Here is a 22,123-nt window from a genome sequence, read left to right as displayed (position 1 = left end):
TCATGTTCAGCAGGCTGTTGACTAACACCCCCAAGGTCCTTTTCTGCTGGGCAGTTTTCCAGCCATACTTCCCAGAGCCTGTAGCATTGCATGAGGTTGTTATGACCCAAGTGCAGGATCAGAAATTTAGCCTTGTTGAACATCATACAATTACCCTCAGCCCATCGATCCAGCCTGTTCATATCCCTCTGCAAAGCCCTCCTAGACTCAAGTAGATCAATATTTCCTCACACTTTGGTGTCATCTGCAAACCTACTGAGGGAGCATTCAACCTAGTCATCCAGAGCATTGATAAAGAAATTAAGCAATACTGTATGTATAATACATAAAAATATATTTAACAGAGCAGATATCTCTAGTAATGTTCTTCAGAAATAGAGAAACAATCTTAGAATTCATGCCTCTCTCAAAATCATTTTGGTTTGTGCTGTGAAGTAAAATTACACCATTCAGTACATATTTTCAGGTTTAACCTAGTTGTGCAAAGGCTGCAGTTCAATACAATTTGATTTCTGGTGTCAGAACATTTGAGATTAAAAAAACCCAGGATGGACTCTTATACAAAGGACTCTTCCTCTTTTTGCACTTGTCCAAACTCAGTGTTCAGCACTGCAGGTCTTTTAACTCCTGCAGAAATGCAGAACTAAAGATTTTTAAAATGGGCAGTTGGCCAGCAGTAATCAGTTGTGTTCAGAAATGCTGCCTGCTGCTCTGCTTCTGCCTCATGATTTTACAGCTCACTAATCCACGGGATCCTTCTTAATCCATCTCTGCCGGCTTTCGTTTTTAAGGTTATACCTCATGTAAAGACCTTGAACTAACTATAATATTTCTGAAGAACATTTTTATACTTTCATCATTGTGACATATAATATTTGTACTCTTCAAAAATATTGCATCTCTTTTTAACATCAGGACTGTTATAAGCTCTGTGTAGTGTATGCACTCTTTAATATTGGTGAAACCACTTAGTCTAACCAATGACGAGGACCCATTGTTCTAGGTAGGGCTGAAATGTAATGTGACTACACAGAGCACACAATATAACGATTTGGCACACCAAATTAAAGGAAGGCTGGAGCAGAGGTAGAAAAGCAGAAAATAATGCACTATCATCTAAGTCATGTAATACTTACTGTACTTGCAAACAAAGTTTGCAAACTGACAGATTTTTAAGGCATTTTATATGTTCACAATTGGGATTTATCAGCAGTGGGTGCCCCTGTTATTAGAACTATAATTCTTACTGTATAAATAGTTGTTTAGGAAAGATACAATTCTATTAGACAGCAGTGACAGAAGCATGTATTTCAGAAGATAAATAATAACAAAAGTCTTAAGTGAAATATTCAGTAACATAATAAAACATTAGCAGGTGAAGATGTGGCATTTCATTCCCATCCAACAAATGTTAAAATCTAGACACCGCTCCATCTTGCTTTCAAAATATAAGTAGTTTTTTTCCATGCAAGTTCTTTCATCTAGTGTCAGGAAGTGACATGGAAAAGAAGTATACATGCAAATCAGTGGCTGTCAGAAAGGGGTACCTGGGTTTTTTTTCAGTTGTTTTGTTGTTCTAAACCAGCACTTTATTCTAAGTGAGGTTTCAGAATGCTGGAGTACAGTATAGTATCCTTCTGTGTTTGGAAAAATATCAGATCCAAATAACATGTAAAGTTTTTTCATCCATTTTAAAAGTTTTGGAGGTCTGGAAATGATAATGTGTTGTTAACTCCACAGGAGGCTACATATTGGTTACAGTTCTTGATATGACAGTCTCTTCTCGCTCTTAAAAGAAAAGAGGTGAGCTGGCAGTAGCGCTGATTGTTCTGACAACAAGATATCTGTAAATTAAACCTTGGGCACTAAAAGAAGTCAGTTATTTGGATGGTATTTGTTAAAAGCCTTTCATTTGCTTTTATGGAACAGCAGCATTGAATATTTCTATTCTACCTCCATTTGGTTGCAGTAGTGTGTGGAGCAAAAGCATGTGCTTGTGATGGCTTAAAATATTGAGTTGTTCTTTTACTCTCACAGGTATTTTGGTTATTTCACAAAGCTCTGTTTTGAAAGTTATGGAGAGAAGTTAAATATTTTCAATTTGAAATTACCTTAAAATTATCCCCAGCCACTGAAAATTTTGAGAACATCTCCTGTGATTTATGTTGACCAAAAGCTGGAAATCAGGCTTCAGAACACACTTACAAGAATAATCTTAAAAGATACATTTCAAGAATTAAAATTGCAGTTTGTCTATCTCTTGCAAGATTAGAAATAGATAAAAAACTGAGGAAAGAGCTCTAATAATAATTTAGATTTTAAGAGTTTCTTGTTTGACTTCTCCAAAACTGGTGATTTTTTTCCTGCTGATCTTGAATGTGAAAAAAAGAATAAGCTTCATTAATGTTTTTTCCATTTGTTTTGCATTTCTGCAGTAGAGAAATCTGTTAGGTCAGGTTGTTCTTTTTGTTTCTTGATATGCCTCCAGTAATGTCAAAAGGAAAATTCCGGAAGCCTTAAAGCCAGGGATTTTTTAATGTGTGTTCAAAGTGCAACAGGGAGCTTTTCATAAGTAAGCAACATGGTTTTGAGAACTTGCAGTCTGCATCTTGCTCTTTACTGAAGTTCAGTATTCATTTCATATACTTTGAAGTAGTTGGCTTGATTGTCTTACCTGCATTTTGAATTGAGCACATTTGGAGCGCATTCTCCCATGGGTTGCATGGTTTTATTCTACACAGTGCACAAGTATTTAATGTTCATATTCAATATGACTTGAAAGTTCAGCAGAACTGTTCCAGAGCAATAGGTTCTTTTTTTTTTTTTTCTGACAGCTGCAGGGCTTATTTCTTGTCGAGAGCAATAAGTGCAAGGAGAACATTAATTTACAACAAGTAATGCTATCGTTATTGAAATTAAACAATTAAAACTGAAACCTTGAACTGAAAACCAAAAATAAGTCTACATATATAGGTGAAACCCAGTATTGCATTTGATTTCTCAATGGATTAGTCAATAGTATTTATACTAATAATCTCAATGATAATATGGGTTTTAGCATAATTTCTAAAATAGTATATGACATACAATCCTAAGAAGCAATACTGGAAAACTGATAAAACAGATGTTTAAAATCTAAGGTATTTGTGTACTGTGTTTGCAGTGCTGACATTTATTTTAAAAGCTTTAAAGCTTTACTTAAGAATCTGTGCTTACATTTTTTTAAATGCAAGTTTCTGTCCTTTTTAGTTTTGAAGGTTATAATAAAAATCAATGTGGTCATCAGAGATCTTAGAAACAACTAAAGGTGGGACCATTTCATCTTCCCTTTTGGAACTCCATGAATTTATACAACTCACTGCAGTCCCAATGGACCTAACACCCGAGCAGATCATGGCACAGAGTAGCACAGAAACACTTGCTTTGTATCCAAAAGCTCGAGGTTATTTTGTCTTTGTTTTTCCTGGGTTACTGATCACTGCTTTATCATAGGAATCATGCTCAACTTGTATGGATATGCTGCTTCTCATTCTGGAGTTAGGTGATTCAGGACTCACTCAAGGGTCTTTGATTGCACAGCATAGCTGTGCTCACAGACTCTGTTCTTTGCACTCTTGATTTTGAAATGGTTACATTTTGCTTAAAAAATCCTTTTTTTTTTCCTTAATTGCTGACATATTTTGTTTAATTTCTGTCTCTGGTTGGGACAGTCTGAGCTGGGCTTCTTTTTGAGTTGGACTCTTTGGCTATGCTTATAAGAAATAAGTCATAAGATACACTTCTTGTTCTGTGTGTAACTCGCATATACATCCAGACAGCATAAGGCTCCAGGTGAGCATACTGAAGGAGTGTAGTCAACTTGAAGTTTGGAGGCTGCTGGCACTGGCTGCAGATACAAGCCTTTACAGTACGTACTGTTGCCAGGCTACCTACTGATAAAAACAGATAAAAATTTAGCAATTTCCTCTCTAAAGCCTGCTGATGAATACTGCTATATGTGACCAGAGTATTCTTGTTTTTCTGCTGTGAGAGTTAACAAAATTTCAGCTATGTGTAAACACTGTGAAAAAAATTATCTATACCATCTGCTTTCCTCTGACTAACATTTCTTCCATTATATGTTTAAATCTAAGCCTCTCTGATGGAATTAAAAATAGATACCAACACGGGAGCCCACATCTATTCATTGACATTCAGTCTTTGAAACTTACAATGATAAAATCACTGGAGTAACAGACCTAACCAAGCATGTATATGAAAGCCAGATTTTCATTAAATGCTCCAATTGCACTTTATCTGTACCTCATCCTCTTGGGAAAATTCTGTTGAGTAGTTTAAATATGAAGATAAAATGATGAAGCTTACACAAACTGGAAAAGTGAAAAGAGTTAATTTCTATTCCTCAGGATGGTGAAAGGCAGAAGGTTTTGTTTGTTTATCCTGGCGCTCATACCAGCCCTTCACTGCAGTATCTGATCACCTTAGTGATACTGTCATATTGACAGTGAATAATTGATTGGCAGCACAATACACAAGCAGGTGAGGATAACCATGCCACTCTGAGCTTGTCATGACCTGAAGGGTTACCCATGCTGTGGGTGTGTAGAGATCACAAGTGTGGGTTCATAGGACAAAGAGGCTTTGTCCTTTAAATTCTCTTCTTTATTACAGATTACCACAAATGCCACAAAAAAAAATAAATCATGACTAGCAAGTATACCTAAGATTAATAAAGTGAAAAAACATGTATATCAAGCTATTGCAAATTATTATCAGCAATCAATAGGGTAAGAGCAATCAATAGTAGCAGCTCCTAATAATAGCAGTGATCAAATATGTACACTATTTAATGTAATGTTATATTTAACGTAATGTGATATTACAAATTACTACAAACTTGTTACTAGTGATGCAAACTTATCAATAATATAACAAAAAATATACTTATGATAGATGACTTATATGCATATGTATGGTACCAAGCACGTGAAACAGGTTCTGGAAGGTGCCAAACCACACTAAAAGGGAGGACTGACCCACCTCAGCAAGGGACCCAACCATCCATGAACTGGGAGTACAAAATGAACTGACTCCGATTTTGTTTTTCCATCCTGTTTACCAGTTGTTGCAATTAGAGCTGCCAATGGCAGTTAAAGATTCTTACTTTGTCAAGATGTTTTCTCCTTTTTCCAGACTACTGTTCATGCTTTCAGAAAATGAGTTACTGTTACAATTCATTGGTTTTGTGTGTATCAGTGGAATCTCAGGATATCTCTGATTTCTGTGTACCCAGCTGTATCTCAAAGATGCCAGCTGTGCTTCTCAGAGATGCTTCTGGTTCACAGGCCTGGTTCGCATGCTTACAGCTCCCAGGCTGGCAGGCATGTTCTCTGATAGTATTTCAGCAGACATTTTCTTCTATTCAGGTATTTTCCCTTCTAACCAGATTGCTTTTGTGGCTGCTCACATCAGAGCTGTAAGTGCAAGTTTTAATTTTTCTATTAATAAGACCTCGGTCAGAAAAAAAAGTGAGATGTTTGGTTACAAAGCTGATAGTTCATGTAGTTAATTTAAGTGAACTAAAAATGTGTGATATGGTCCTCTTTTTTACCTGTTGTTTAGCAGTTGTGATATTGATCCAGGATAAGACATTAAGTAAGAGCAGCCTTTAGATTCCTTCTGTGCTAGGGAAGATTTGCCTCCACTCCTGTCATCATCTGGAAGAGGGTGCTGCAGCCAGGCTGTCCCCTCATCTGTCTTGAACTCTTGTGTGACAAGACGACATCATGTGTAAACTGTTAACAACTAAGTAGGGCAGGGACAAAAATCCAATTACTGCTCAAAGTGCCTCAGGTGGTCTGAAAGTCATTTTCTTTTCTGAAAACTCCAATAGAAGGGATTAAGGTTCAAAAATATTTTGTGAATTTCATCCAGTGGACATTCACCTGAGCAATAACAGACTTTGGTTCATATCCATGTTCTGAAAATGGTAGAGAAGAAATTTGACATGTGTCCTTGTGTGAGTCTCTAAGCTGTACTGTGCATTGGCGTGAGGGTCTCTGTCTTATATTTGAAATGCTCTTAATAAGTAAGACAGAAGTAAATGAGAGATGCTCTTGCAGGTTGACAGTGGAGTCAGGAGATAGGCAGCTTTAGTGCCCGAGTGCTAACTAAACTCCCACTGGAACGTTAGGTACATATGTTTTTGGTTTTAATAACAATATAGTAGTTCCTAACAGGACCAGGACTTCGAATGCATAGAAATGTTTAACTATTAACAGCAATACTGAACTATGGGCATGCATATGTGGAACTGAAGAAGAAGCATAACCCCATAATCTCTGTTGCATGTAAAATGTTTTATTCTCCGTTTCACTGAGATGATGGTTGAAACAGAGAATGTTTTCAAAGCCAGTTGAAATTATAGCTATGGGTTAATTCCTGCCTTATTGTAGGAGCATTGGGGTACTTCTCTCACTATACATTATTTAATTATTCAGTATTACTTAGGGTTGCAAAATATCTTGAAATATTTTTTTCCTTGTAGATGCTTATTACTGATGAAACCATCATTGTTTTTGAGATAACTGGATAAGTAAAACCATAATGCTGATAAAATTGCATCAAAAGAGGCTGAGCAGGATAAAGATAAAGAGCAGGATTCTGAGCCTGAAAAGGTGGCACTTCCATTAAGATTGCATGATACTCATAGCTAAGACTATCAGATGAATGCACATATTGATGTAGTGTATATGTCTTTGTTCCACAACAAGTGTTGTGTTAATGATTAGAACTGCCACACTTCTGAGTCGCATATTGTTAACCATGTCTTCTGCCAGTGTTAATCATGTATTCCTTTGATGCACACAAGTGCGTATGCCAAGCCATTGCCTGGAGATAATGTTAGTTAGAATGCATATGGTGAAATTCTTCATAGGTTTGCTTCTTTATATTGTTGAAATATAATATTATGTATTTAAAACATTTTAGTCAATTGCAATGTTAAATTGCAAAACAAATTATTGACTAAATGTCATCTTTTTGGTGACCATTTCTTTCCTGAGTTTATTTCCTGTGACTACTGCTACAATTTTAACTAATGTTTCTAACTTCAAAAATTGTGGTGGCACATTTTAATTAATGTTGAACGCCAAAATGCAAGCAAAAAATAAACGCAATGAAGTTAGGAATTAATCATACTTTGAAATCTTGTGAGTGGATGGATGGATTGATAGATGGATGTGAGAAAAAATTCACAAGTGCATCCTAAAAAACACCTTTTCCATATACACAAAAATTATAATGATTAGAGGAATACCTTAAAATCAGTTATTACTGACTGAAGATACCTCTTAGTTACATAAGATACTTCATTGCACGAAGCTTTTTGTGTCAATACCAGTAAGACTAGCTTAGTGATGAGCTCTTTGCAGCATCGAAGCCTATACAGAACTGTCACCCTTTGAGATTCTGTCTTATAGTCAGAGGCAACTTCCTTGGGAAACACTAGCAGGTGCAAGTTTTGGAATGTGACTTCCCTGTGCCCAGCCAGCACTTTGTCTGATTTTCCACTATTGGGAACGTTGCGCTATGGGTTTTCCTAGGTTGTGGACTTGGCAGCTGTCCATCAGTTACCAACGGAAACCTCAGGAGAATAATCCTTTTCCCATCCTTCCTTTCCCCACCAAATGCATGAGCTGTTTTCACTGCTTTTAAGATATTTTTTTTAAATCATTCCTGTGAGTTAGTCTAGCCAGCACAACTGTTTATACACACTGTTAACTTGTGGTATGTGCAAGGTAATGTAACTTAGTTTAGACCACAATGAAAAAGAAAAAAAAAGTTACTTGAATCAGTTCATGTTCTACTTTATCAAATTACTTTGTATTTTCCACAGACCAAGAACAGCAGTCAGTCTATACTGCCTCCTTTGGTAAATTACTGTTGTCTGCATATTTGAAGTTATAATGTTTTCTGCAGTATCTTAATACGTATAAGACATATTTCCTTTTATGTTTTATGTGGAATTGTGATATTGCAAATTACATTAAAGTTGACCTTTGAATTCCATTTGCAACTGATATACAGAACATCTTGGAAGAAGGAGGGGGTGGGGGGCAGGTAGGGGTGAGCATTCCCAAGCTGGAATAAGTTTGCTACAGTTAAAACCCATAACACTGTAAGGAATACTGTGTTTTATTTCCTGTAGAAAATATCCCTGTCAACATTCTTCGGTAGTCTACATAGTCTCTCTGCCTCTGTTTGTATCCTTTACAAATAGCAACTCGTTTGTATTTTGCTTGAAATGGGAACTCAGCTAGGCTTCCTCTGATAGAAATGTGGTAAACTTCAGTGCCAACTAGAAAATCCAGTGTATTTGGCACCTGCTATAGTCCTTCTTTCCTGTGCTTGCATGTGGGCAGCGATGATGCAGCAATGGTGAGGAAGCAGCTTTTCAAAGCAACGTATTGTGTTTTGCCAAGAAAAATGGATTAAAAACCAAAATGCCTTGCCTATGCTTGGCATTCATTAGGAAGCAAGTCTGGCAGCTTTCTGGCTAAGAGAGAGGACTGTGATATATTCAAACTGTCTAACATTAGGCAATTCACTTAAATGTTAAGAATCACCTTTGAAGGTACCTGCCATTCTCACTCATAGGTGAGTTTTTAACTTCAAGTACTCTGACTTACATCTAATTTAGACAAGATGTGTAAAAAATTCCCTTTCAGTTTTTTTGGTATGGATTCTGGATCATAGTTGCTCTTTCTTGACCTGTGCTCTCTCCATTTCTTTTCTGTAGTACTAGTCTTTTAACTGATCAGGGTATTTAGGTCCCCATTTCCCAAGTGACAGAAAACTTGCCCTATTAACAAGACTAAGATCTTCATTATTGCAGAATCACAGTATCACAGAATCTATTAGTTTGGAATAGACCTTTAAGATTATTGAGCCCAACCATAAACCTAACACCATCAAACCCTCCACTAAACCATGTCCCTAAGTGCCACGTCTACATGTCATTTAAATATCTCCAGGGATGGTGACTCAACCAATTTCCTGGGTATGATGGCTGGCTGTGTGTTTTATGGTGATTATTCTTCTGGAGGCTAATAAATATTAGAAAGCTGTATGTCTTTTTTCTAATCCCAAAACAATATTCAAAGATTTCTATTTTTTATTAAAATCACAAAATTATGTTAGTGTTGTTGTCAGACCCTCATGGTTTAAACAATGATCTTTACATTAACCAACAAGATACCTCTGTTTTTCAAATGAGATTCTCTGTTTTTTATATCTGCATTTGTCCATATCTACAGTTGTGAGGTACTCAAGAAAATTGGTTTTGTCTTTATCTGCAGTCTTTTATGTTGCTGTGTGGGTAAATTTGAGAAAAAATATAGCCAATATTTACCCAATGATGCTTTGAGGCTAATTCTTTGTCTTGTTTGAGTAAGTGTTGCCAGGGTAATGTTTTACTCTTTTTGTTATAGTCTTTTCATTTTAGTCAATGGAGTGTGTGGTCTTGAAATTAGCCTTCTAAGTTGTGCTGAAGTTTCAGTTTTATATGGGCATAATAATCATTGTTATATTGTAAAATCCTAGTGATTTTATAGGTAGAATAGCTGTATGCAGAGGTAGATATAAGGAAACCTTTTCTACGCTGGACCACTCCTTGGTCACTGCTGCAGCATCAGGACCTGTGGCTCTGTAGCGAAGGGAACCAGCTTTGTAAACACGTCCAGCTGTCTTGCTCACTTTTCTTAAGTCTTCTGGTGTACATAAAATTTAAGGACTTATTTTCAGCAGATTTTCAACATCCATTTCTGGTCATTTTCATCAAAAGACATAGCTCTTCCAATGTATTCTTTTAGGAAATTTGGTCTGATTTATGCTTTAAGCAGCTGAAGGGAGTATTGCATGTGGAGAAAATAAACTACCTGAAGAAAAGTTCCCAAAACTTATTTTCTTCTTGAAGCATTTTAGATTTGGGCTTTCAGTCAGTGTGGTCTTGAGTTATAAAGCAGTGTCAAAAATGACAATTGAAAAAGAATTTTAAAACTATTTTGTGATTCCATGATTCTATGATTATTTCCCTGCCCTATTGCAATACAAGAGATGAAACTATATTTGAGGGCTATTGCAAATATTTTTTTCTGTTGCATAGTATACTAATTTTTAGATTCTTTCAGAAGAGAGTGAAAAAGAGGCTTCTGTTTTGCCTCTTCCCCACTCACAGCTTCTTTGTTTTTTTCATTTTAGGTGCCTCCACCTCCTCTCCACTATTATGCTTCACCTTTGGGCTGTCTTTCCAAGGTTTCTCTGCCTGTGTCTGCCACTGCTTGTGGCTTTTTCAACTGACATTAGTGTGAAGCTGAACTGATTTCTGACATTTGGCAGTTGCCCAAAGCTTATAAACAGCTGAGAAAAAGACCAAGGTCTTGTTAGTTTGTCTTTACTGCTGCTTGGTAGCATCATAAGAAGCCTTAGTTCCTGAAACTGTGGGTAAATCATGAATATTTCGCTGCACTGCTGCATATTTGTTTGGTATTTAGATATCTTTTGGTATCTCAAAGAACTGGGGGAGTTTTTAAAGAAAAATACTAGTACTAATGCTGAAGTTTGTGGCTTAAGGTCCTATACTTGCCAGGAAAAGCAAATGAAGCAAAACCAGCTAAAAGCATCCAACAGATGTACATGTATCTCATGCATACATTGTTTATGCACACATGAAATATTCCCTTCTGCCTTTGTTTCAGAGAAGAAAAATTCTAACAGTTACACTTGCATAGTGTCTAACAAACATGGTGGCAAGTTATGATGTAAAGTAATTTAAATAATAATTGCTGTAAGACAGCAGGAATGCATGTGATGGTCATCACCTATTCAGGACCTATGCAAAATGCTGTACAGTCATCAGTGAGGCAAGGAAGGGAAGAGCCAGATTGCTTGTAAGCTGGCCCCACAGAGTAGCATTAAATCCCCCAGGAATCAGCATTATCATATGCCTGTATTTTTGTCAGCAATGGCTTCTCTAGAAGGATAGACATTTAAAACAAAACACCAATCTAAGAAGAATCCTTTTAAAACAAACCATGAAACTAAGAGGTATTCTATCAGAATACTTTGCAGACTGCAGATATCTGTGCGTCTGTACAGGTATTTCTCTTGTGGACAGACTATGGGAAAAAGCAGTGTGCTGGGCTTGTAGAATGAGGTTAGAGTTACAAAAGTGGTGTTTAACCTGTATAAAAAGAGAAAATAGAATATAAAATTCTTCTTGTGGGTAATAATAAACACTGTTAATCTCAATGGACCTATTGTTGCTGGAATTAGAATGGGCAGGGCATTAATCAAAAATCGTATTCCTTTTGCATCATCAGGAAAGAGAGAGGGCTTCCATATAATTTTTATTTTCCTCTTTAACTTTCTTGAGCTATATACTTTTAAACACATAGGTTTCTCTTATTTTTCTACAGCCAAAGAAAGATTGATCGGAAATAGTCTCTTAATCACTGTGTAGCCAGATGTCAAAGGGAAAATCACCATAAATTAAAAGAGGCATTTTATTTGTTGTGGATGTCTTTCCAAAATGTATTTGAATCAAAGGGACAGGAGAAGGAAGAAAGTGTATGTTCTTTAAAATCCTTTTCATATAGTATTTCCTTGGTTAATGTTAAAGACATCTGTCTTAGTAGAAATTACCAACTGATGATATCTAAGACTGAACCTTGTGGTTTGAGAGTCTGTTAAGTGTACATATCAAAACTATTCAAGACAACTTTGAGCTAGACACTCAATTTATGCATGGTTATTATATTTTACTGTGCATTCACATCCTTCATACTTAAAATTTAATGCACCATCCAAGAAGTGTTAAATGTGTCCTTCCCTATGCACCCTGTCCCTGAGATACATTGTAGTGTCTGGAGTGGGGGATGTGATCAAAGTCAAACTCACTCTTGCTTTGTTCCTGTAGTGGCTGAAGCAGTTTTCTCCACTAACTTTCTCTGGGTTTGTGCAGGTCTTTTGACACAGGTGCACTGAACACAAAAGCTTGGTGGGGGTATAGCCAGTCCTTCATGACTGGCTTCCCTGGCAGCAGAAGATGGACTGTATAGAGTAATTTCTTTTTCATTCTGTACCATAGGACTTTCAGGGAAGATGTTATTTTCCTTTTCCTTTGTAAAAGGAATAAAACAGTAGTTTTCTACTTTACTGTCTGAAGAGAGAACTTCTCATGTCCTCATATACATTCTCTCATTTTTCCTAGAAAGGAGTTACTAGCTTATGTTTAAGGTCAGGCATATTGGGGATTCATAAACCTGCACAGCGTAGAAAGTGAAAGCTCACCCATGACAAAGCAGACCCTGGTTTGCAGAGGGGGTCCAGCAGAAAGTTCCCAGACAGAATTAGGAAACTTTAAATTAATACAAACTGTTTTGTTATACTGTTATGGCTCTTTTAGGAATATGGAGGATATGAAGGATAAACCATTACTGAAACTTAGCTATCTATGGTTGGAATTTCCAGACACACTTATCTTGAAGACTGTTTTTGAAGGACAAGTTTGCAGTTGGTCAAAATAGCTCAGCCTACATTCTGATTATTTGGCTTGGTGAGAATATTTCAATTTATTAGGCACAGCACAAATTCTTTATGAATTTGTATGTACAGTTAAATGATGAAGGTGTGCTAAGTGCCCTTGAAGAGTACCCTATCAAACTCATGCTTTCCAAAGTAAATGCACAAGCCAGGAATAGAAAAACACAAATCTCTTCTTTTAAGGTGCAATTAGCTTGCCCTCAATGTTGATGTTTGAGAATTTATAGTGGTGGGAATTTTTTTTTATGGTTTCCCATAAGAACACTTACCTAATCATGAAGCCAGGTGACATGGTGCTTAAATTGGAAATATAAGCACTGATTGGCTTCTTCAGCAAAAAAGAAGTTCACGTCTTACCTAGTCGGAATGCTTAGTTGCAATATTCCTCAAGATAGTCTTTCGAGTTTTTCATCATTACACACATTCATGCTGTGAGATTTACTTCTAGCTGTTCTGTTACTGGAAAATTACCCCCCAAAAAAGGAGCTTAATTTAGCCTTTTCGCTATATTCTCACAGGAAATATACATAATAAATGTGGTGAACCTGAATGCTACCTGTTTACAGCTTGAAGTACCCTGAGGAGTACATGGAAAATGAGTACTGAGGAGATCGACATGATTACAAGACCCAGTGAAGGCTTCTGTGCTTTCTGCCTTGTCATCCAACCTTCTTCTTGCACATAGTAACCATGAGTTGAGATATATTCCTCTGGGCCTCCCTAAGGTACTCTGAGTGGGTTGGACCAGTTGCTCCATTTGTTTTGTTTACACTTATACAGAATAGGCATATCCCAGAGTCCTCCATAGCCCAGACAGAGCAGAATATCTCTCCAGAGTGCAAGAAGGTGCTGCCTTCTGCACCCACCCGAAGGCACATTTTCTTTTGCCTCATCCTGCTTCCAGGAGATCAGAACGCAAATTTTCCCCATTTGCAGGCAGCTGCAGACACTGGCACATGCATTCAGGGAAATGTGGGAAATATTTATTACCACAAAATAAACCCATGATTCAGTCTCCTCTTTTTTTTCCTACATAGAAACCTGAGGCCTGAAACAGGAACAGGCTTTGAATAGGCTTCACCTGGCTTTTACAGGGCAAGTAATGTTGTGTGCCGTTGCTGAAAATGATTTAGACATGCTTTTGGCTTTGCTGTCTTCTGTAGTTGTAGAGTAAGAATGAGACACCAGGAAGCAAAATTTTCAAATTAGAAATAGTATGATTCATTGTATTTTGAATGTGTTTTCAGAATTTTGGCTTGGGTTGTGCAGGAAAGCACTGTAGGTGTATTTGGATGGGGGGAGGGTTAGGTTTCTTTTTCTTTCATGATCTTTGTTTTCCTTCCTTCCTTCCTTCCTTCCTTCCTTCCTTCCTTCCTTCCTTCCTTCCTTCCTCTCTAGTTGTCAATAATATGACTTGGAACTGGATCTGGAATGGAAGTATCAGACTCTTTGTGCTTCATTAGACACAGCAAAAGAGTAGTCAGCATGATTTCCACAGACCTAGTTTGAAAACCAACTAGCATAACATTCCAACATGTTCATACAGTTTCATATTTTTACGTGGTATCAAATGAGCATGCCCTTTGTTTTCTACACTTGTAAAAAAATTCTAATAGTTTAGAAAGACTTCATGCAAAGTAAATTCTACAATTAGGCAAGGAAATATTTTTTTTTGTTTTGACTGAGAACTATTCAGATAGTTACTTTCTAGACTATTTTTATTAACAATATTTTTAATGAGGGAATATATGCCTGAATTATTTCTGTGCCTCAGTATAACACAGAGGCATGATCTGAAGTTATTTTAATGGCTTCATGGACTCAAACTCAGATTCTGTGATCACTGTTCTGAATCTTTATTGGCTATAATAAATTTCTCATAAGTTCAATATATTTAAAACAATAATTTACAGTGCATATTTAAAAGATTATTTTAACTCTGGTGATTTTCAGCATTCACATCACAAAAGGTTTTTTAAATGATTAATCAAACAGTAATTGAACAGTTCAGTCACTTTAATACAGGTAAAAAAATAAATATGAATCTTATTATCTCTTTAAATATACACCACTTCAGGCTATGCTTAACTGAAGCCAATTTCTCAGGCTGAAAGCAGAGAATAGACAGTGATTTTCACTATGAAATATGAAGTTCTTGAAATACTGTGCTTATATAATGTAGAAGTGTCTATTTTGGGTTTATCTTGTTTGTTTTTCTTCAGCTAATACACTAACAAATAGAATAATTTCTACAGGAATGGCTTTAGAAAGTAGGTTGTGGGTCTGTTCCTTTTGGCCTTTTTGTCTTGAGAACTGTTCAAATAGCTTACTAAGCATGACCTCAGTTAACTCCCCCACAAAGAGATGACATGTAAGGAGAGGAAACAGTTCTTCTCTGGCATTGCCTATTTTCACTAATTAGTGTGAGTAAATAAAACTTTAAATAGGCTAAAACACCTAAATAAGATTTTGGTCTGTGGTGAGTGATATAAGACTGAACACTACAAAATTCTTGGCAACAAATGCCAATATTGCCCTGAAGGTGATTTTTTTTTTCTTTTATTATTTCCAAGAACAATATATTTTTCTACTAAATAGGTTCAACCTACTTACAGCAGATACTTATATTATAGAAGTCAAAAAATCAGGAAAGATTCTGCACTGGCTTCTTCAATCTATCAACAAATTAGATTTACTCAGTGAATATCTTTAAATTTGTAAGCAGCTTTGGATACCACTGACTATAAAACCTGACTTCCTTTTTTATGTTATATCCTTATTTTGGACATGGCCTTGAAATGATATATTGCTGACATCATAACTGAGAGCAGGAGTTTCTCCTTTACCAGAGCTTTGACTGGACACTTGCTAAGAAAGTTTGAATTATAACCATACTAGTATTTAAGAAAATATGCCTTCTTTTGTGTAATCTGAACAGCAAGATCACTTGAAAGCCTAGTGTAACTGACCAGTTAAAAAAAAATGGAATTGCTACATGGTGTAAGCTCAGTTAGACTTCATCAATTTTCACCTATTTCTTATCGGTTAATTTACAGAATTAGCTAAAACTGTGTTTGATTTTAGTGCTTCCACAGAAGCTTGAAACTATAGTCTAGTATATCCTTTGTCACTCCTTCCATCTAGTTGTAAAACACAGGCCACTTTGGTGTATATATGGGCCATTATTTGTGATTATTGTCTGATGTAGTCTTGGAAACTCCACGAGCTATATCTTGGCTGTATATGTACCTAGAGGGCTTTTCATAGGTGATGCATTTTCTGAAAATGCTTTCTGATGTGCCACAGCCTCACACAAGGATTTTGTATGTGGAAACCCAATAGAGAGTGAAGGAGACTGGAAACATTTCTAGGGCAATCACTAAGGATACAGCTTGAGCTGTATCCCCCGCACATGAGGTTCACTACTCAGCTACTATCTCAGCCAGGTAATAGATGAAGTGCTCATTGCAAGCAAGAATATATGCATGTTCTAGAGCTTCATTTTCAGAATTTTCTCTCCCCATTGACTCTATATTCTCCTCTGATAAATTTTAATGCTTATGCATTTTCTCAAGGAAGAAGACCAAACTGTAATAGAAAGTTTCATGAGTATTAATACTAATAATACTTTGTACCCAGCAACTATAACCTAAGTAGATGCTATAATATTAGATGCACTCCTGAATGGAATAAATATTTTATCAACATGCATGAGATGGGAATTGCAGCATTACTTACACTGCGCAACTCATTCATGGAGTTTGCATCTCAAATGATTGCCAGTAAAATCTTCTTGAAAATCCAGCATATTTGCTTTAACATGCATAGTTTCAAGACAATTTTAGAATACATGCATACATTTTATACTGTTTATTGAATATTTTTCTTTAATTTCTCTTCTCTTACATTTGACATTTTAGGTACTATGAGTCCACTTGGATAGGAAATTACCGTGGCTGTAAGGAAGTAGCCTTACAGCATTGAAATACCAGGGATCGCTCATTTCCAATTATGTAAAGTTTCCATTAGTAAGCCTGAGGAGTAAAAATAATATACCTTAAACCTATCAGCTGCTGGAATTGAAAACTGTCAATTTTATACCTTTCAGCCGTAAACCTTTAATCCCAGTTCTACAAGAGGAAAGAGGAGGAAAACTGTTTACAAGATAATTTGAAAAATTAGACTGAAGTTACTCAGAGATCGCTGCTGTCAGCAGTGATGGACAGCAAAGTTCAATTAGTTAATGGAGCTCAGATGCAGCAGTCAAAAGTATACAGTAGATCTACCTTTTCACACAGAAGTGCAAAATTATCAGAAAACTTCATACATGAATTGTATGTAGATTTAAAAATATGCAAAAGTGTGGAAACTATTTACACATTAATTCAGGTACATTTGTTTCAACCTTTTTTTTTAGTAGTGGTATATGTATGAACACTGAGATTCATTTTAAGAAGGATAACTATTAATATTCTTGAATAAAGATGTGTGAAATTGAAATAATGAATGCATAAACTGTATAATGTGTATGTTTCCTTGTGCTGAGATATTGTTTATTTAAAACAATGCCATGCTGACATAACGTGGGCTGTATTTTCCTTGCGAAATTCTGGAGCAATAATGATGTTAAAGATCCATCCAAAGGTGATACATGAACTGACCACGAAGTTGCTTTGCATGGAAAAGCTGCTTTTCTTTTCAAAAGTATCTATTTTGTATGAAGTGGAATCTCCTTAAAAAACAAACAAACAAACAAACAAAAAACCGAAAAAAACCAGACACAAAATTTATGAAAATGTTTTCAAATATTTAAGGGTGTAAATCTAAAGGGAAATGTTAAGGACTTGCCACCATACATGGAGAATTTTGCTTAAAACTCAAGGTTTACTCTTTTGTTACCACTAACAGCATAATTCTCCTTTAAAGCACTGGAAGTTAAAAATTTTCAAATATTTAAAAACTTAAACAAATCACAATGTGAAGCTCATTGGCAATGTGTTTTGTAGAGAGATGAACATGGATCCAAGCCTGTAGCTGTTATAAAATATATTGGTAAAGCGCACATTTTTGTTTACTGTTAAAGTAAGTCATAGTATGCAGTCAGGCTTAACTTCCTCATCAGTTATGATAGTAGAGTCATTGTAAAACACATCTTGCAATATGTTGTATTTTCCAAATGTTATATTGTGCTACTGGAAATACTTGAATCCAAATATACTGTCGTTTTGACAGTTCTGAATACCAGCTTTACTGAATTGTGTCAGTAAATAGTTAGAGAAATAAAGCTTAAGTAAATATTTATTTTGACAGACCGCAAAGCTCAACTATAATTAGCATGGATATTGTATGTATTGTTACATATGCTCACAATAATAGAAAAGAAATTGCTTACAGACTTAGTCTAGAGCTGTTCTTCTCACATTTATTTGTTGTTTGTTTGGTTTTTAAATGGCAGTCAGGACAGATTGAACCAGAAATTAAAAAGTATTTCTAGAACTTTTTGGAAATTTATCCTGTTAATTTTCTCTGCAGTGAGTATTGAGATCTGGAAAAATGTCATCTGGTCAGATTGCCTACTAGTCAGGGTCTTTCTAAAGAAGAATATTAAATGTTGGGCTCTGCAAATATAAATTTTAAAGTCTTGAAAAAGGAGGAAAAAAGCATTTAATGTTAAATGTATTCTTCAGATAGCTGAAGGGACTTCCAGATCTTTAACTGCACATAACATTTTTCCTACTATTTTTACAGTCTTATGATGGTTTTGTGCAACAGTCTGAAACAGAATGAAAAAATCATCAATTTAATAGGTAAATTCTACTAAATAATTTAATAGGTTTACTTCTTTTGACGTTTTAATCGGGAGCGGGAGATCCTACTTTTTTTCAAATCTCACAAACAAGTAAACCTCTTGCTTTATGTAGGGACCTCAGATTAAAGTTAGTCATGGAGCTGTGATTACTTATCCATAGCTATTTGACTGTTTGACAGTGCTTCGGAGTTCACTTTCATGAATGCAATACAGAATAATGAAGAGACTACTTGGATGTTCTCAGTGCCTCGTGAGCCAGAAAAATGTAACAATACTTTCAATTTTTTGTGTGAATTTCAGTTGAGCCACAGTTTTGTTCTCTTAGATCAGCTTGCTTGAATGATAATAACATTCATCTTGTTATCATGGTGTAATTTAAATATACTGTAGCACTGTACAAATTCTGTTCCATTCAGCAGAATCTCTGTTGCACCCTTTTTCAGATGACGGTTGCTGCTGGTACGAGCATTGAGAATAACATTCAAAGGACCATATCCTGCCCTAATGTATGTTCAAAATGTCTTGGATTTTTGTGTAATTTTAATGTGAAGCTTCCTTATGTGAATTTGATATTTACTTGCCCACAGAAGCTTGTGCATCTTGAGGTTACTTCACATTATATATTCCAGGGTCAATGAATATTGTACTACAAGTGAGGTCTCAGTATATAAAACTTACTGAATTACTGTCCTGTTTTTTCTGTATGGTTTGAGGGTGCTGCTTAGTAAACACAATGATAATAGATTCACAATTCCTTCTGTGTTTACCTTGCTTCCCACCCAGCTCAATCAGTAGAACGACAACAGGCAAAATGAGGAAAGCAAGGAGAGGCTATATTTATTCTACTTGACTTTGTTCTAAATTGGATTTTGATATAAAGATGTGTAATGCTACATTTGGAAAGAAAGTAATTTCATTTTTCTTGCTTAAATAAATAGATCCCATGACTTAAAATAGAATAGGGAGGACTTATTATTGCTTATGAAAGGTAGAATAAGAAATCTGTTTTCTTAACAAAAGAAGCAAATTATTCACTTGTAGTATAATAGGTCATTTATCTTTTTATACTAAAACTACTCAGATAATGGAAAGTCATTGGGAAAAATTGAACTTTTATACAGTAATGGGGAAGCATTAATGAGAAATTGAGATGTACCACTGAGAAAATACTTTGGCTTTGCCTTATATAAAAGCTATTTGTTATCCTGTAATTTATTTTGCAGCTAAAAATGATCATGTTTATAGAGGAACTGGCAGAAGGAGTTCTGGATAAACATTTCCATCATCTTAAGTTCTTTTAAGATATAACAAATAATCACAGTACAAGCACAATATAGTTAAGCAACTAAAGTGCTAAGAGGAAAAATACTGTGATTTAATATTGGGAAGCAGTTAGTTCTTCCTCTCTATCTGGGAAAAAAAATCCAGCATCTTAGAACAAACTTTTTTTCGGGAAATGTTGTGCTCTTATGGGAGTATAGAGAAATTCTTTATAAGCATTCTTAGAAGGTACTGCATCTGATTATCTGAATCATTACAGATTCCTTAATACCTTCCTTGAATGGATCAATATTGTGAATTCTTGGCTATGATTTGGACGGTTCAGTAACAGTTTCAAGAATCTGCATAAAATGCAGAGAAAGAAGCTTCCTTGATCCATAATGTATGATTAATCTCCAATCTCTTCTGGATTTTCAACATGACCTTAAATTTTCCAACACAATTTAAGTATTTCAGTCTGCAAATAATACTATTTTTAATGAAAAATTGTAAGATGAAGGATAATAATATGACAAAATTGACAAACATGGAAAATGCATTATTTCACATTCAGTCAGTATCATTATTTCAAAATTATTTGGGATCTTCTATTATGCTTTCTTTTCCTGAAAAGTACATTAACACAGGCTCAAAATAGATGCTTTCTTAAAAGAATTAAGCAAACCAACAACTCAGTTACTTTTCATTATTTGGATTATATCCATTATCATTTAAATCAGTATGCAATTAAATAACTGTCATTGGACAAGAATATCTTTATTCTTGCCTTTAGAAATCACAAGTAATTGTAAACGACATTTCTTAATTATCCTCCATTTTCAATTTTCTTCCTTCTCTTTAAGCTGTGTAAGAATTTTTCTTTCACCAAAAAGAAATATATCAACCTCTCCAAGAAAAGAGATAAAACTTAGAATTCATTGAATTCTCTTCTAACTCGACATCCTGATTTTTTTTTTTTTTTGTCTAAAGTTTAATGTTGAATTTAATGTAGTTGTCTTTGCTCTAGAGTGTGTGGAGGCTAGAGTCAGTTGCTTTTCTGAAGGTATCAGTCTTTCTCCATTGACTAAAAAGGGGACAAAAGATGCCATCTTGGCTCAGATATCTTGTTTATAGGTGATTACGATTAAATAATACAAAACCTGTTTCCCCAATTCAAGATGATGTTTAGGACAAGAATTACCTTACCAAACTGTAGCCTACTAGAAGCTGGATGTTCAGTTAAGCTGTGATGCAGCTGCTTTCGATGAAGAAAACAGGGTATACCATTTGAAGAATTATCCCCTCTTAAGATAGTTTGGATGGATTGTTGCTAAGGGGTCTTTATCTATTAACTTAAACAGTAGGTCAGGCAGATAGCTTGCCCTACACATTAAAGACCAATCTCAGAGCTAAACCTTGGGAAACAATGTAATTGCTTTGTAGATAACAGTGAAAAATCTTGCAGTTCAATTGAAAGACTAGAGTATAACATTTCTTCTGAAATCTCTCTGTAAACTAAAAAGTAGTCTTAAGTAGTCTTTAATAAATGTTAGGTCCCATTTTAGATTTTACTTTTAATGTAAATGTACTAAAAATAAAAGCTTTCATTTTCAAAATTACTGTCTATTTCCTCTCTAGGGAAAAATAACACAGTTCAGTCACAAAGGGTATGAAACAAGTTCTTGCCATTATTTTTTACTTATGCCCAAAGTCATTGTCAAGTCATGAGGCCCAATTTTAGAATCTCACCTTATAAATAGATGCAAACAACCAAATTCTTAACTCTGAGGACTCTTAACAAGGAGACACAGTGTTTGCTGTGTTTCAGATTTCCAAATAATTCTCAATCAAGTTTATCTTATGCAGTTGATTTTTTATGATTAATTCCTCAAATTTCTTTTCAGTTTTATCGCGTTTTTTTTTTAGTTTGTAATTAACAATGACAAAAAGTCCTGTTAGATAAAATGAATCCTGTTCAGAGACAGAAAATAATTCCTGCCAACATTTACATGTCACCCAAATGCACAAAGCCTGCAGCAAGAGTAGAGACTGGAAAGCAGCACTCACTCTTTCACCTAGCATCTTGAGAGGAGTATAGGAAGGGAAGGCAGTTCTGCTTTCCAACTACTTCTCTTAGCCCAAGTTCTTTGTGGGGCACAGTAACAATTGCAAGAGGAGGTCTGGCTTCAGTTTAGAGAAATACTGTAACTAAAAAGAGTCATCCAAATTTGATAAATAACTGCAAAGTGTTTTTTTCATTCCAAAATCTTCTAGTTTCTTGATGACTGGAAACTGTTTATGTAGTCATTCATTACTGAATAAAACCTGGCTCTTTAGAGTTTTTCACAAGTACAATTTTATATTATGACTAATTGTTCTTATGCTAATTAGAAAAAAATTGCTAAAGGAACAACTTAATGGTCTTTGTAATATATGAGAAAGAAAATTAAT

General features: G+C 35.3%; 1 protein-coding gene across 9 annotated transcripts in view; it reads left to right on the top strand.

The window, feature by feature from the left end:
• The window catches only part of PPFIA2 (PTPRF interacting protein alpha 2), a 324,302-nt gene that overhangs the window by 143,568 nt on the left and 158,611 nt on the right, over window positions 1-22,123 (top strand). For 6 of the 9 annotated variants that reach the window (XM_069858273.1, XM_069858303.1, XM_069858265.1 and 3 more), the window contains one exon: window positions 18,856-18,918. The exons of the other annotated variants lie outside the window; for them this stretch is intronic. In XM_069858273.1, coding sequence (XP_069714374.1) covers window positions 18,856-18,918 — 63 coding nt within the window. The remainder of the gene's footprint in view (window positions 1-18,855; window positions 18,919-22,123) is intronic. 9 annotated transcript variants of the gene reach the window in all.

The sequence above is a fragment of the Phaenicophaeus curvirostris genome, chromosome 1 (assembly GCF_032191515.1).
Source record: "Phaenicophaeus curvirostris isolate KB17595 chromosome 1, BPBGC_Pcur_1.0, whole genome shotgun sequence".
NCBI classification, from domain to species: domain Eukaryota; kingdom Metazoa; phylum Chordata; class Aves; order Cuculiformes; family Cuculidae; genus Phaenicophaeus; species Phaenicophaeus curvirostris.
This window is presented reverse-complemented; position numbering and strand designations above follow the sequence as displayed.